This window comes from Garra rufa, chromosome 3, assembly GCF_049309525.1.
Source record: "Garra rufa chromosome 3, GarRuf1.0, whole genome shotgun sequence".
Classification (NCBI taxonomy): domain Eukaryota; kingdom Metazoa; phylum Chordata; class Actinopteri; order Cypriniformes; family Cyprinidae; genus Garra; species Garra rufa.
Genome location: NC_133363.1, coordinates 38,978,411 through 38,994,884, shown reverse-complemented (window position 1 = coordinate 38,994,884; position 16,474 = coordinate 38,978,411). Strand labels below are relative to the sequence as shown.

Below are 16,474 nucleotides of genomic sequence, written 5' to 3'. Positions count from 1 at the left end.
TGTTTCTCCAGAGATATTTTCTTCAAAAAAAAAAAAAAAAAACGCCTTGAAATGATCCCTCCCAGTCTCTCTTTTATTGTCTCCAGTGACCTGAGAGATCCCCCAGGGCTCAAGAGTCATGCCTGCTGTACTTTTGAGAACTGATCCTGCAAAAACGGTTCAAAATTGGGACTGGTTTTTAGTGGAAATGCAGGTTCTTGTACAAAAGCAAAAACCCAATACACAACTTCTGATAGATTTATATATTTTTGGAGTCTTATTTTGAATATTCTCTATATTTTTTCTTAACATTTATACGATTTATCTGCAGGAATCCATAAGAAAGTTATTCTGAGACCTGAAAGCTAACAGCCATCTGTAAGATGCCTAGCATGCACTGTGGAGCGAGGAGGAGAGTGAGAATTATTGACAAACATAAATCAATGTACAGATGGGTGAAAGCAACAGACTTAAAAGTTATTAACCTACATTATACAATTCATCCTTCAAACGTTTGTCGCCTATTGTCGACGACAAATGAAAATGAATTGATTAAAGTGCAAATTTAACACAGAAAATGCCAGAAAGTCTTAGTATAGTATATTACCATGCACACATGCATATTAAACACTCTAAACCTCTTTAAGATTTAATGAGAGTATAGATCTTGATGGGCAAATGTTGTGCATTTTAACATGGCCAATGAATAAATGTAACAATGATTATGAAAATGAACCATTGATTAGACTATTGAGCGGGCATAAACTTGGAAATATTAAAGTGTGTTTGGATGCACTACTGTATATGCTTTTTCTAAGACTTGTAACGCTCAAATCAATTTTCACATGCACTTTAATTGTTTAATCGCACAGTATAGAGATTCCTGTGGGCATTCTGTAGGTGGAGAACATTCGATCGTTCATGTTAATTTACTCTCTTTATATCCAAGATGTTCATGTCTTTTCTTTTCAGTCGTGAAGAAATTATGTTTTTTGAGGGAAAACATTTCAGGATTTCTCTCCATATAGTGGACTTCTATGTTGCACCTGAGTTTGAACTCCCAAAATGCAGTTTAAATGCAGCTCTAAACGATCCCAGCCAAGGAAGAAAAGTCTTATCTAGCGAAACAATCGGTTATTTAATAAAAATGTGACAATTTATAAATTTTTTTAACCTCAAATGCTCGTCTTGTGTAGCTCTGCGTGAACTCTCTGTATTCCGGTTCAAGGCAGTTAGGGTATGTCGAAAAACTCCCATCTCTTTTTCTCCTCCAACTTCAAAATTGCACTACATCGCTGCAGAAGTACCAACCCAGTGTTTACAAAGTGAACATGCAAAGAAGATCAAACAGCCTTTACAAAGAAAGGTAAAACAGCGATGTAGGGCGATTTTGAAGTTGAAGAAGAAAATGAGATGGTAGTTTTTTTGACATACCCTAACTGTCTTGAACCAGAATACACAGAGTACATGCAGAGCTTGACAAGATGAGCATTTGAGGTTAAAAAGTGTATAATTTTTTTTTTTTTTTTTTTTTTTTATGAAAATAACCAATCGTTTAGCTAGAAAAGACACTTCTTCCTTGGCTGGGATTAATTAAAACCCTTTTGAAGCTGCATTTAAACTGCATTTTTGAAGTTAAAACTCGTGGGCACCATAGGAGTCCACTATGGAGAGAAATCCTGAAATGTTTTCCTCAAAAAACATAATTTCTTTACGACTGAAGAAAGAAAGACATCTTGGTCTGGAAGTGAACTTCTCCAATAAAGGAGGATTTTAAAATATAATTTATAAGAATTTTTGGAAATTTAGGAGTGTTATATGTATGTCTTCAAAGATAAGCCACCAGTTTTTTTTAATTGTGGACTTTTGCAGGGTTTTATTTCTTTAGTTTTTTTTTTCTGAAAATAAAGTTACTGCAAAGAATGTTTTTCTCCTTTTGAAAACTAACCTTGCATAGTTTTTCCTCCTGGGAAAGCAGAAGACTTTAAGTTGTGCAGTATTCACGGAAATGAGAAGAGTTTAAGGTGTGCTGAATACATGATTCGAAGAGTAAAAGACAATTTCTGGACATTATCTCTCTATTGTGTCTTATACCTGCAATTCAAAACATTATCTTCTCAGAGAAAAGAAAGGATTTTAAAGGATACGAAGCCATTAACAGGACAATGCGCCTGAATGCTAATTCGGCTTGTTTTGTTTTTAGGTACAAGTTGATCAGAAGGCGAGTGATCTGGCTGATTGGACAGTGGATCTCGGTGAAGTTCAAGCCAGAACTGCGACCCCTGCTCTATGAGGTCATCCTCAGTCTCATGCAGGACCCTGACCTTGTGGTAAGTGGAACTTACAGGATGTCCAGGTTCCTTATAGGAATAGTTCAGCCAAAACACTAATATTGTTATCATTTACTCTACTCTAAATCTGCTGGGCTTTATTTTCTTCGCAATAACAATAAATGTGGACTGAGGCTTTCAAAATTCAAAAAGTAGACAAATGCATGATAGAAGTATCATAAAACAGTGCGAAATATTATATTACTCCAGCTCTAATTTCCTTGTCACATTCACAAGAGAGTTTGAATGGACCCTTAACAAAGAGCTTGATTGACAGGCGATCTGACCAATTATAACAAAGAATCTGCTATTTTGTCCTACAAACAAACCAGACAGGGGAGTACATTGACTTCAGTGGACTTAAACTTGAAAAATTCAGTGTATTCTTATGTTCATTCCTGTTTATTTTCGTTAGTATGAAAGGGCAATCAGTTCACATGCCGTTTGAACTGAGGCAACACGGTGATCTGTAATGACACATTAAAGAGCCAATAGTAGTATTTATTTATAGTATTTAGTATTTGAATTTCTTAAAAATGACATAAAAAGCTGAGACCTTGTTTCATACCAGAAGTAAAGTGCCCTGTCTTGTCTGTCGGCATGTTGTCAGTTTCATGCGAACATGATCTGTAGTGTGAGACATTGTTTGTTGGACATAGCAACAGTAACTAAGGAGGACGGGTTTTCGCGAAGGGTCAATTGCAATGAATGTGGAGGCTTTCAAACTTCAAAAAGTACATAAATAATCATAAAACAGTGCAAAATATTACATTGCTCCTGCTCTAACTGTCCTTTCCACATTCACGAGAGAGGTCCAAAACTTTATATTAGTGATTAATTTAAAGATAGCAATACAACAGAAAAAGATACAAAAAAAAAAAAAAAAAATGCTTTTTTGGAAAGAAAAAACTGAATACTTTTATGCAAGTGTAACGTAGTCTAACAGCCTACTGCAGAAATTGAATGTACTTATTTGAATGTAAAATAAAACAGCGTCTTCACTGTAAGAATTAAACATGCTTTGTTTCTTATTAAAACTAAAAAAGTCCTTCATTCAAGAGCAGTGAGTGATTTTTCTTTGTATTTTTACGTTTTATTAATATTAAGCACAGAGATGGCAGAAGGAATATTATTTGTTGCCACTTTAAGAGCCACACGGATCCAATATACTGTTACACACGTATTTTCTGTTTATGATCATTTAAGACATAACTGACAAGGGTTTACATGAATAATCACCAAGCGCCTCATTTTGAAATATATTTGCGTGTATTTGACTGTTTAGGCGCGCACCTTGAGTTAAAAGATGACTTTACATGTCTGTGTTCTGCTTCGTCTCTGAGCGCATACGCAGAGCAACACAAGTTTTCTTTTGCGCTTTTAAAAACACAACATCAAAGAAACATGAATAAATCAAGCACATCCCATTTTATGAAAGTCACGTTATATGATTTTGCTGATTTGAATGTGAAATTGGGCTTTTATGGAGGAGCGAAAGCACACCACTGGAAAGGGGGCAGAATGGGGCGCAATAATCATTTCATCTTGATTACTGTATTTTTTTATGATCGTTTGAAGCCGAAATTGAAACTGAATTTCGATTAGTTGCACAGCCCTACTGCAGTGTGTGGACACAACCACCCTACAATGATAAAAATCCATTCACTCGTTTTATTTTTAATCCCCAAAATTCCTAAACAGCCCTGTATTATTTGATATTTTCTGTTTAATTTTCATAGTGATAATAATAATTCCATAATTTCAATAATATTATTTATATACTATTATAGCTTATATTGAACTTATCTTTAATTTTTATATTTTTAGTATATTCATAAGTATTATGATAGATATTTTTGTAAACTATATATTAGCTTTCATTTTAAATGTAATTTATTGTTTTATTTTTTTATTTTTAAATGTATTCAATTTCTTTTTATTTCAGTTTCTGTTTTAGTTTTAATTTGTGTAATTTTTGTTTTTTTATTTATTTCCAGTTAGTAATTTTAGCAGTTCATATATACATGTATACAGTAAATGTATATAAATAGTAAATATATAAAGTAAGTACATGAAAAAATGTTAAAATATATACTGTATGTGCGTGTTATTATATATACATATTAAATATGCACAGTACACACACATATATTCTATAAACAAACTTTTATTTTGGATGTGATTAATTTATTTTGGATGTGATTAATCGCGTCCTTCTTCTGATCGAGGTAAATATAAGTCTTATTCCTCACAGCACGTCTTCATTCAGTAACAAACTGTAACCAAGATGAACTTGAAGTCATGTTGCTTTGTTGCGGTGATGTGGGAGTTTCCTCGCGTACAGATACTCCGGTCCTTGCCGCGCTTGTAGCACATGGCTAATTTGAATACCAAAGAAAAATTTCGCTAGTGGGCGTGGTAATATTAAATATAATTAGTATCAACTGGAAAGACTAGACATCTTCTTGGTTTCATATAGATTACTTTATCACAGAATATTTGTTTTCGATAAAACTTACTTCGTTTAAAAGCATAAATCTCAAGCTTTCTGTAGATACCACTTTTCTGTTTGTGTGCTGAGTATTCACCGAGTTTGAATGATTTAAGTGACGCATTTCTAAAAGCAGTTGGCGGAGACAGAGAAAACAGAAATCACCCTGTTCGTTTTCTTTTTTCTAAAAAAAAAAAAGCACAACTTTCTGTTGTTCTTGTGAGTGTGCACAAATAAAAGTACACACTTTACAGTTTCCAATGATGTATATGTCTAATCTGTACGACTGAAACCGACAGAGCATTTTTAGTGTCTTTTGCGCTGATCTTAAAAAAAAAAAAAGAGCTGGTATCTCCAGCGATACAGCCGTCCTCAGGGAGTTAATGCTAGCGGTAGCCTGTTACATTGCAGTACATAAGATTTCACTTACCACTAGGGATGTAACGGTATTGTAAATACCGTCGTACCGCAATAGCAAATTTTTTCGATACTACCGTGGTTGCATTACTCGATAAAACCATACCATAGGTCTTCTAAGAAAAGTTTGCTCAGGCGAATGGAGCGAACGGGAGGTAGCGGGAACTACAATTCCCATCAGCCCAGGTGTGGCCGTCATCCTTTGCGGTCTGTTGCCCGTCCCCCTTGAACGTCAAGTTCCCTTTATTTTCGATATAGCGCCAGATCACAATAGAAGTCATTTAAGGTTATCTTTCCTATAGAACAGGTCTATACATTGTTCTTTTATTAAACAAACTAAATTGCCTTATGTTATTTATCTTATTTACACGAAGGCATGTCATTTCTGTCTCTACACGCGTTTACAATGTCTCCTCCGCGAAAACACGGACTGGATCGCGGACACCATTCATAAAAACGGAATTTACTATAGCGCGAAATGCCACGGAATTTGTAGATTATACGATTAATAAATCAAAAGTTGGTCTGTCACTTAATTCAAATCGCGATATGGACTAGTGTCTGTGAAAACTGTCCGTTTTAATATGAATCCTGCATGTTCCGTTTGCCTCTGTGTGTATGAATGGAGGAGACACGTTTTTTTTCTTTACTACAGGCATACTGAAGCACGCGTGACGCTCACGCTTATTTTTGGCTCAGTCTCCAAAGCTGCTGTGAGTGTCACTTTTACCGTTTCATTTGAGAAAACTAGCATCATATCATACTATGGTATACACACAGAAACCTGTCAAAATAAAAGTACGGTTTAACATGTAACAGAACAATATTAGACTTGTATTACTTTTGTACAGTATAATGTAGGTGTGTATATATTCCTATTTAAATAATTTACATAAAACAATATATATGATAAACAATTAATATTACAACAAGATTAACCACTTACTTTTGGAACAAAAATACTACAATTATTATTTAAACGTTTTAAACTGAATATAATTGTTCTTCCATGTATTGATTTTAACAGTAAACCTCTATTTGTTTGCCAAAAATTAAAAGGGTTTATTTTTCATTTGATTAAAAATAAATGTTTATTCTTTAATTGATTATCAGAAAAATAAAAACACACAAGAAAAAAAAAAAAGCAAAAGATTGTGGAGCCCTATTGTTCAAAATGTTAAAACATAATTTTGGACTTATTTTTCCACTGAAATGAAGGTTTTCGTTACTAGTACACAAAGTAGGCTAAAGTACTGCGAAAAAAAAGTAACGTGGTTACATGGTTTAATAATTTTTTGTTATTAAAATTGAAAAATTGAAGTTCCTGTTTCAAAGTTTACAGATAGATGGCAAATGTGTATGCCATTGATATGTTCAGTGTTCATGTAAACTGTTTAATAAACACATCTGGCACTTTTTTTCGAGTCTCTTCATTAGTTTTGTTTTCCCTGTAAATGATTCAATAAATACCGTACCGTGCCATTCATACCGAGGTATTACCGTACCGTGAAGTTTTGATACCGTTACATCCCTACTTACCACATAAACGGAGAGATGACTGCGTGGTTGATGGCGAATGATCTAAACTTGTAAAATATGTGGTAAGTACTGCCGCTGTAGTATAACGTTACACAGAGCATGTGCGATCACAAAAGTGAAAGTAAAATGATTGTGCATTCAAAATGGCAGTTTCAATGACCCGCATAATAGTGGCTCGAGCTCCGTGATTAAATATATATTTTCCGTTATGTGCGAGCTAGTGAAATGAGCCGCTCTGTGAAACAGCCAATCAGAGCAGAGCTCATGATTATTATTCATGAACCTTCCAAATAAGGTAATAACAGAGCATTTCATTTTAGGGACAAATCCTAGGGTTGTAAATGGACCTGTAAAACCATTTCTGAAGAATTTTTGCCCTTTCCTATGCCATATACCTTCTATGTAGATATCAGAGAACAATATACATAATATTGTATCAATGCATTCTATAGCACCTTTAATACCTGTGAATGTATTACGGTGTTTTTATGCTTTGGTGTAGAGGGCTGCATTGGGATTGGGACCCGCGGGTCCCGCGGGACCCAACGCAAATCTCGCGGGAGCGGGCGGTTTGAACTTTGCTGCGGGCGGGAATGGGCAGCTAAAAAAAGCACTGCGGGATCCGGATGCTCAGCGCGCTTTGCGTTAGTGAGGAAAAAAAGTCTTAAACTTACTTCGTTTTCAGGACGGAGGTAAAGTGCAACTCCATTTCATTGGACAGCTTAACTTGTTTTGCAGGGGGATTTCGAGAGGGTGCCCTCCCTCTTCCCTCGCCCGATGCAAATCCGTTCTGTACTTCTAGTTCTAACGGCCTGTCTACGGCACAACGCGCTGGATTAGTCTGTGTTGTAATGTTTGCGCGGCGCTCCCTCATCTGGCTGCATACGGCAATTACGTGAAAAAAGTACTTGAAGTCGGACTTGGTAGCCTAAGCGTTTTAGATGTCCTCGATAGCCCAGGCTACTATTCCCTACCAGTGTGTCAGAATACATGCAGGCCAGGGAAAGAAACAAACATGAATCTCCTTAATAACATCAATACAAATACGTTTTTTTTCCCCTGCGGGACGGGAGAAGAGGCAAAATCAATGCATTTCTATTATCGTGCGGGAATAAATTCTCAGAGTTTTGCGGGTGCGGGCGGGAGTGGTCATACATATTGCGGGTGCGGGCGGGAGTGTGACACACACGTTGCGGGAGCGGGCGGTAATGGTCAGAAATTCGGCGGGCGCGGGCGGGAGCGGGATGAAGAAAACAGTCCCGCGCAGGGCTCTACTTTGGTGCAGTCCAAAAATTACATACAGCACCTTTTAATAGCAAAGTTTTTATCTAATATTTATATTTTATTTTAGCTTTATTTCAATGAGCACAAATGTTTTTAATATTGTATATGTTTTATATATTTATAAGGTAACACCTTACAGGTAATAACCCTGATGTGATGCTATGCAGGAGATCAGTCATGAATTTCCAATGAGCGTTACCAATTATTGACTTGCTTTTGTTGCATTGAAAGTCTTGACAAATCGCCCATTGGTTCAAATCAATATCGTCTTCCCCAATTAGAAATGCGTGCGGACTCTGATTAGCTGCATTGTGTCTCAGTAAATAATGAGAGGCCATCATTAGATGCCAACTTATGAACAGCACCATTAATCAGCAGCACCAGTGTGTAATCACTAATACCACTGCCAATGACCAAAGGCACCCCTTCAGCCTGTAGCTTAGCCACGTTTAGTTCAAAATCAATTTCATGTGCACTGTGAGAACCTTTTACAGTTTATTTTGGCTGTTGCTGTCCAACACTTTTTTCCAGCTTAGTCTTTTTGTATTCATTTGCGGTTCCTTTTTCTCACTGGATATTCAGATTTGTAGTTCATGCTGTTAAATGCATTGACAGAATTGACTGCTTGTTATTTATTTTTTGTTTTATTAGCTTATCTAATTTTTGTTTCAGAGGTGGCTCTTTAAGGGGGCTAATTTAGAGACAAAATTTCTCAAGGGAATGGCAACGTTGGCGTGCTGTGCTTTAGTGTACTAACAGAGACTGTCAGCATGGTAAAACCCATCTGAGAGCTCTCTAAAGAGCTTCCCTAACATTACAGCACAGCTTCTGTACTCATCATATTCATTGCCTTCAACAATAAATTTCAAGACAGTTACTGTCAGATACTCTCAGATAGCCAGCTGTGAGCAATGTCCCTATTATTTAACGTAATCCGTTGGTCTTTCTTTTGTATGAGATTGCGAGGCTAAATATCAATAACCTTTTATTTCACAAAACTATTGATTTTTATATTGAATATCCTTCAGTTCAACTATTGAAGAGCTTTTAATTGTTGGTGTTTGTACTCAGCAGATGGAGTTCTTCAGCCATCTTTGGCATCATGACTCTTGCAATGCCAAATGGCAAATGTGTCTCAAGCTGTTTGAAAATATGCAGTTTTGCACAGCCTTCATTTTAAAGCATGTGGTAAAAATGCATTTATATGCCACTAGGATGTCAGCAGTAGCTATTGGAATTCACCGTACGCAGACAGATGTTTGTGAGAATCCTTTCTTGTTGGTATTATCGGAGTCTGAAAATGGAATAGGGGCTTTATCAGCTGGCAGAGGAGTGGACACGTTCATTCGGTGATGGAGAGAGAGGAAAATTATCACAGAAGTGTTTTTGGGACTTCTTCGAATGTTCAAGGCGAAGGACGATCCACAAATCATTTTCATTTCTGTCAACCTGATTGGAATTTTGATTGCTGTCGCTGGCTACGAAACGCTGCGTTTTAAAATGGGGACGGCAGCATGAAATCATCCGAGCATTTTATCTAGGTTTAACACCTACCTGTTGTCCATTCCCAGCTTGATTACATTTACATTTAGACATTGGTTACAGCACAGTGTGCACCTCTTTCGTCATTGTAGTGGTCGTGAAAGTTATTGCTGTGCAGCATTTAGAATGAAGATGGATATATTCTAGGGGTGGACAGTATGATCAATCTTATATCATTGTACGAATAGTTTTATATCATGGTAACGGCATAAATCACAATATATTTATTTTTGCAGGAAATTAAATGGATAGTTCACCCAAAAATGTGTTGTGGTACTCTCCGAATTGGAGCTAGGGTGATGCAGAGGAGAAGAATTGTTGAATAAAGTTGTAATTTCAGTTTTTTGGCAAAAAAAAAAAGTATATTCGTAGTTTCATAAAATTACAGTTGAACCACTGATGTCACATGGACTACTTGGTTGACGTTCTTGCTACCTTTCTGGGCCTTGAACGTGGTAGTTGTGTTACTGTCTATGCAGGGTCAGAAAGCTCTCGGATATCATCAAAAATATCTTAATTTGTGTTCCTAAAGGTGAACGGTGGTCTTACAGGTTTGGAACGACATGAGGTTGAGGAATTGATTACCGAATTTTCATTTTTGGGTGAACTGTTCCTTTAAATATAAATGTACAAATCAAAGGCTACTAGAAAAATGTTTTATTTTGTATATTTATTTTTAAAATTATAATATATACAGTTGCAATCAAAATTATTCAACCCCCTTGACCTGCAAGACATTTTGCTGCAGAGAACATTTTGTGAAAACAATTTAACAAAGGCATCAGTAAACTATTAAAGAAAGTTTATTAAATGAGTAATTTTGAGAATGTAAGTTGATGAATAATGAAAAAAAAAAAATCAAATTGGCTCTAAACATTTATGTTCAAAATTATTCAACCCCTGAAAGCTTCAGACTTTGCACAAAAGGCATCACAATGTTTGCCAAAATGGTCTGATACTTTAATAAATCCATGATATCCTTTGTATGGTCATGTTTTCCACTTCCTGCTACAGTAAAACAACCCCATAACAGGACTGGCCCACCTCCATGTTTGGCAAATTAGGGATGAATAAATCATAAGTAGGTCAGTACACTTAAATCAAAATGCGATATGGACTCTGAACATGAACATAATCTCTAGAACTGCTCTTAGAGTCACTTTATGAGCAGAATGACAAAAATATTGAAAAATCGTGACAATAATATTGACAAGAAAAAATATTTACCAGAAAAATGTAAATACAAAATTTCAAAAAAAAAAAATTTTTTTTAAATGAATAAATAAATACATAAAATTATATATATTTTTAATTAAAAGCAAATAATTAGAGATACTTTGATTATTAAAATGTATTGAAAGCATTAAAATAGAATCTAGAAAATTAATGGAAAACACAGAATTTGGTAAAAAATAAAACTGAATAAGAAAAAAAACATATTTCATAGGACTTTTAATAAATTGCTGTTAAATTGTGTAAGTTTAATGATTTCAATTCATTTGACATGCATTTTGATTAAGTTTTTTTATTTTATTTAACCATTAAAACAGAGTCTAGAAAAAATTACAAAGCAAAGAAAAAAAAACTGAATATGGAAAAATATAAAATGAAATTTGGGGGGAAAAAATGTTTATAGGGCCCTACTTCAGCTAAAAATGTTATCGCTGTATAAATAGATTTATATTACATTAATTGCATGTATCACAATTTATTTTTTTCAAATAAATTCAATTCAAATGTAAACGTCTAAGACTACTAGTGAAAATATTCCTTTTTTCATTTTTTTTACATTTTGCACATTTTTTAAAATGATAAATTATTGATTGTTTGGTATGACCCTCTTTTACTAAAATGTAAAAAAGCTAAATTAATATGGTCAAGTCAATACATATTTCAAAGCAGCCTCAGTATTAAATGGTAAAGTAGTGGAATCAGTTAAACAAATATAAAAAAAAAGAGACAAATCCAAATTCTATTGAGTCCTATTTCTGCTGATCTGTCACAAATGATCATATTTCATTTGTTACGTTGTGGAGAATTAAAAATAATAATAATAATAATTTGTTTTGAATTGTGCAAGCATCTCATCATACCTCTCATCTCTTCGTCATTGTTTTTCTGTGCCTCTATGTATTTTCATATTATCTCAAATAGCATGTAAATAGCATAACGCAGTCCTGCCCATTCATAATCCATGTGGATATTTCTAGCATCCTGCTGTTTACGCCGTCATACTGCCCGACCCTAACGTGTACTTATTTATTCATCGATTTGTTCATTGTATTTATGGAAGCCGGTGTAGTCTAAGCACTAAGGCCGATGTGCGGCCCACTCTCTCATGTCATATCGCCCCTGCAGGCTGCACAGGCTCAGCAGATCCAGTTTAAATATTTAAGTTGTGGAGATGACAGACCATTAGCATGCTCTTCAAATGTCTGAGAGCTCCCCACTGAGCACGCTCGCCTGGGTGTTTGTGTATGTATTTACGTGCGTGCCACGAGAAATTGGAGTCAGAGAGCGCTGAAACGAGGCAAACCACGGGCTCACCAAACACTATTAACTCTCCTTCAGCTGTGCAGCTGCTAGGTACGTGTGACAGGGAATCCAAATAAAGTTTACATGTTTGTTATTAACTTATCAAAGCGAATAAAAACCCAGCTTCGTTTCCCTCAGCTAGCCCGTCCAGAGTGGGAATGGCAAACAAATATTATTGAACGATGGAAAACGGAACAAACTGGGAAGGCCGATAGGATATTCATTTAATGTGTTTCACATTTCATCGCATACGTGTCAGGCATTGAAATGTTGTGGCATCTCTGGGGCGAGTCTCAAATGGCGACAGAGTAATATGGATGTAAAACCTGAGGCATTTATAGCCTTTCATCAGTCTACTGGGGCTTATTTTCCAGGGGAGTCTTTTGAGATTGTTCAATTTTGGTTCCTTACTTTGGGGGGAACGTTTCTATGATGTAGCATTAATGGGATAGTTCACCCAAAAATGAAAATTCTGAAAATTCTATCATTATTTATTGACCCTCATGTCATTCCAAACCGGTATGACGTTTTTTCTTCTATAGAGCACAAAAGAAGATATTTTGGGAAAAGCTCATTGTGTGAAACTTATTAGGGTATAATTGAACTGTTTTGGACCCCATTACAGTGTTTCTCAGGAGAACCAGTGAACCTCAGGAGAAAATGTTGTATATTTTTATTATAAATGCATCAATCTTGGTGTACTTTGAGAAAAATTAAAAGGGTAGTTTACCCAAAAATTAAATTCTGTCATTAATTACTGACCCTCGTTTCGTTCTAAACCCATAAGACCTTTGTTCACTTTCAGAAGACAAATTTAGGTATTTATGATGAAATCGAAGAGCTTTCTGACCCTGCATAGACAGCAACGCAACTGTCACTTTCAAGGGCCAGAAAGGTAGTAAGGACATTATTAAAATAGTTCATGTGACATCAGTGGTTCAACTGTAATTTTATGTAGCTATGCGAATACTTTTTGTTTATTGTACTCAAAAATAATGACTTTATTCAACAATTTCTTCACTTCCGTGTCAGTCTTTGCCACGCATTCAGGAGAGCACCATTACACGTGTGTGGTGCTGCTGACACAGGAGTTGGCGTTCTGATGTAGAAGCCGAATACACTGTGCTTTATTTGCAAGCAGAGGAATTCACATTGGTGAATAAAGTTGTTATTTTTGTTTTCTTTGCGCACAAAAAGTACAACAAGTTGAACAACTGAAAGACTATTTTTACAATGTCCTTATTACCTTTCTGGGCCTTGATTGTGTCAGTTGCATTGCTGTCTATGCAGGGTCAGAAAGCTCTTGGATTTCATCAGAAATATCTTAGTTTGTGTTCTAAAGATGAATGAAGGTCTTACGGATTTGGAACGACATTTATGAGCCACAACTAGGCTTGCCACGATAGACGGTGTTGACGGTGTTACCGGTTTTAAGACGCAACACCGGTGACATCACTTTTCCACCGTGACACCGTCCCCACATTTTATTTATTTATTTTTTAAAGTATGCCTATTCGTTTTTTTATTAAATATTTATTTGAATTAAATGGAAAATATAATTATAAATAATTTACTTAAGACGAGAGCATGCACTATAATTAAAAACTGAACATAGCTACAATGCGTCATATTTCATTTTTTTATTACGTGAGGAGAACGAGAGGAGTCGAATTTACAGAAAGAGAATGGCGGATGATTTAGTGTCAAAACGCAATGCAAAACGCCTGTTTGGCAATAAAGAGCTCTTTTCCTCGTTTTTTCTGCTTTTAAATAGCTTATAAATGCGTGCGTATTATGCTTTCACTTTCAGTTTTGCCGGTATTGGCAATTCGGCGTCAATTGTTTGAATGGACGACAACGAAACTACAAAAAAAAAAAACTTTGAACCCAAAATATTGCCAAACAGGCGCTTTTGCTTTGCATTTTGACACTAAATCGTCCGCCATTCTCTTTCTGTAAATTCGACTCCTCTCGTTCTCCTCACGTGATAAATTAAATATGACGCATTGTAGCATAGTTTTTAATTATAGTGCATGCTCTCGTCTTCGTTCCTAGGAAAGCCCCACCCCCACGGTGATACCGGTATTACCGGTGTTGTCACATGTCAATTAACCGGTGGGGAAATTTCCTCATCGTCACAACCCTAGCCACAACCTCTTTTTAGTAACATATTTTGATTTCTTCTCTTGAAAAGTTAAAGCCTCAAGCTTTTATTTAGCTGTAAATCTACAGTTTCTTTAAAAACAGTTTTACAAATGCACCTCTTCACAAATCCATTGAATTGATCGGTCTATAAAAATGTTTAAAATAATGTGAGCACATGCAGAGATTGAGTTTAGCGTGATTTAGTGTGAACTGAACCGCTCTGAGACATTTGAAAACAGCAGATCACGAGCTGCTCGCATGTAAGAACACAGTGCCACGCATAGAATTTTTATTTTTGGGTGAACTAACCTTTAAAGCGATAGTTTACCTAAAAATTTAAATTCTGTTATTAATTACTAACTCTCATGTCTTCCAAAACCTGTAAGACCTTCGTTCATCTTCGGAAAACAAAGATATTTTTGATGAAATCCGAGAGCTTTCTGACCCTGCTTAGACAGCAATGTAACATCCACATTGAAGGCCCAGAGAGGTAATAAGGTTATCGATAAAATGCATTGTGGTACTCTCGTGAATGTGTGTCAAAGACTGACACAGGAGAGAAGAAATCATTTTTGTTTTCTTTGCGTGCAAAAAGTATTCCTGTAGCTTCATAACATTAAGGTTATGAAGGACTATTTTAGTCCTTACTTTGAACGTGTCAAAAATATCTTCATTTGTGTTCCAAAGATGATCAAAGGTCTTAAAAGTTTTAAAAGTGAACTATGTCTTTAAAATGTAACTATTGGTTGCATTTTTTTCTCCAACTGTAACCAAAACCCATTTTAACAAGCTATCATTTACATTATTGACCCAGCAAGCAGAAGGCTGCTAAACAGAGTTTACTTTCTGCAAATTAGCAGACTCTACATTCATAGTTTTCCACAAATACACGTCGTCTATGAGCGAGGTGAGCCTTCAGCGCTCTAGAGGTGCTGTCATGTCAGTGTGCAGACTCGCGGTGTGAGTAGACTTGACAGTTGCCGCGGGGCCCGGAGGCTCCAGGCAAAGACGAACTACTCTTACATGGCTCCGACGTATCAACAACTCTGGAGATTTTACCCTTCTGCTTCTTAAACAACCCATCGGTCATTTCCAGGGTTCAATTAAAGCTCAACGAGTCTCGAGATTCATTATAGGCCAGTCAACCACCATTCAAATAATGACATGTTGTGGTCTGTGTGGTTTTGATTTAAGTGTGAGAGGTTGCACATTCAAACTTTTTGTGAGTGGCAATTTTTTATAACAACCAATTAAAGTTGTATTTGTTTGTCAGAATGTGTTTTCCAGAAATATTTAATTTGTGTCCTATCCAGAGTAAACCCAAGGTGTTCTGAAGACTGAGATGATAGTAAGTCCATCTATATGGTAAATACCACATCAAGCTCTAAACCTGAAGCTTTTTGTTGCAGACTTTAAACATGTAGGAGAAAAAGAGCTGAAATGGATATGTTTATTATTATATAAACTTCATTTTATTAATTTATTGGATGAATTTGGTCTGGATTGTGGTCTTCAAATTATTGACCTCTGTCCACAAGTAAAGTTAGTCAATAACATTGAACAGTTAGATGTGTGCGAATAATGTGCAGCGTTTGGCCGGTTCAGAAATGAGAGACCTCACCAGAATTGGAGACAGTGGAGCTCTCGTGCCTCCAGGAGCTTTCAACACAGCAGTAGATCATTTATCTTACATGTTTCAACGTTGCCCGAACTCTATTATGCAAAGGAAATGAGATCGGGCTACTTCTATTTCATGGTTTGTCAGCTTGAATAGAATAGACTAATCGCTTTCATATGCACGCACCCTCATACATATATACAACTTGTATTTGCAGATACTGTACGCTCGCGCAACAGCCCTCACTTGCAGTGCCACTGTCACTAGGAGAAAAACGGCCTTCACTTTATTGTTTTGACGTCTAATTATCCATGTCAGTGTTTTGGTTTCGTGTCATCTGTTATTAGGGGGATTTTAATGTTTATCTCATCAACAAGCTTGCTGACTCAAAATTAGGTTTTTGATTTTGTCAGCAGTAATAAAAATAAGCCGTAAGGAATTGTCATGACAGATTTGATTATTTGAATTAAAACGTTCCAACAGACCATCCAATAAATGTATTGTTTCTTTACACTTTCAATTTAGTTTCTGACTGTATGTATGTCAGGGTTTGTACAAGGTGCTTAAAGTGGAAACTCATGACTTTTTTTTTCA

General features: G+C 35.9%; 1 protein-coding gene across 1 annotated transcript in view; it reads left to right on the top strand.

The window, feature by feature from the left end:
* The window catches only part of ipo11 (importin 11), a 229,992-nt gene that overhangs the window by 144,827 nt on the left and 68,691 nt on the right, over positions 1–16,474 (top strand). Inside the window, exon 17 of the mRNA XM_073836609.1 lies at positions 2,103–2,309. Within this exon, the coding sequence (XP_073692710.1) occupies positions 2,103–2,309 (207 nt within the window). The remainder of the gene's footprint in view (positions 1–2,102; positions 2,310–16,474) is intronic.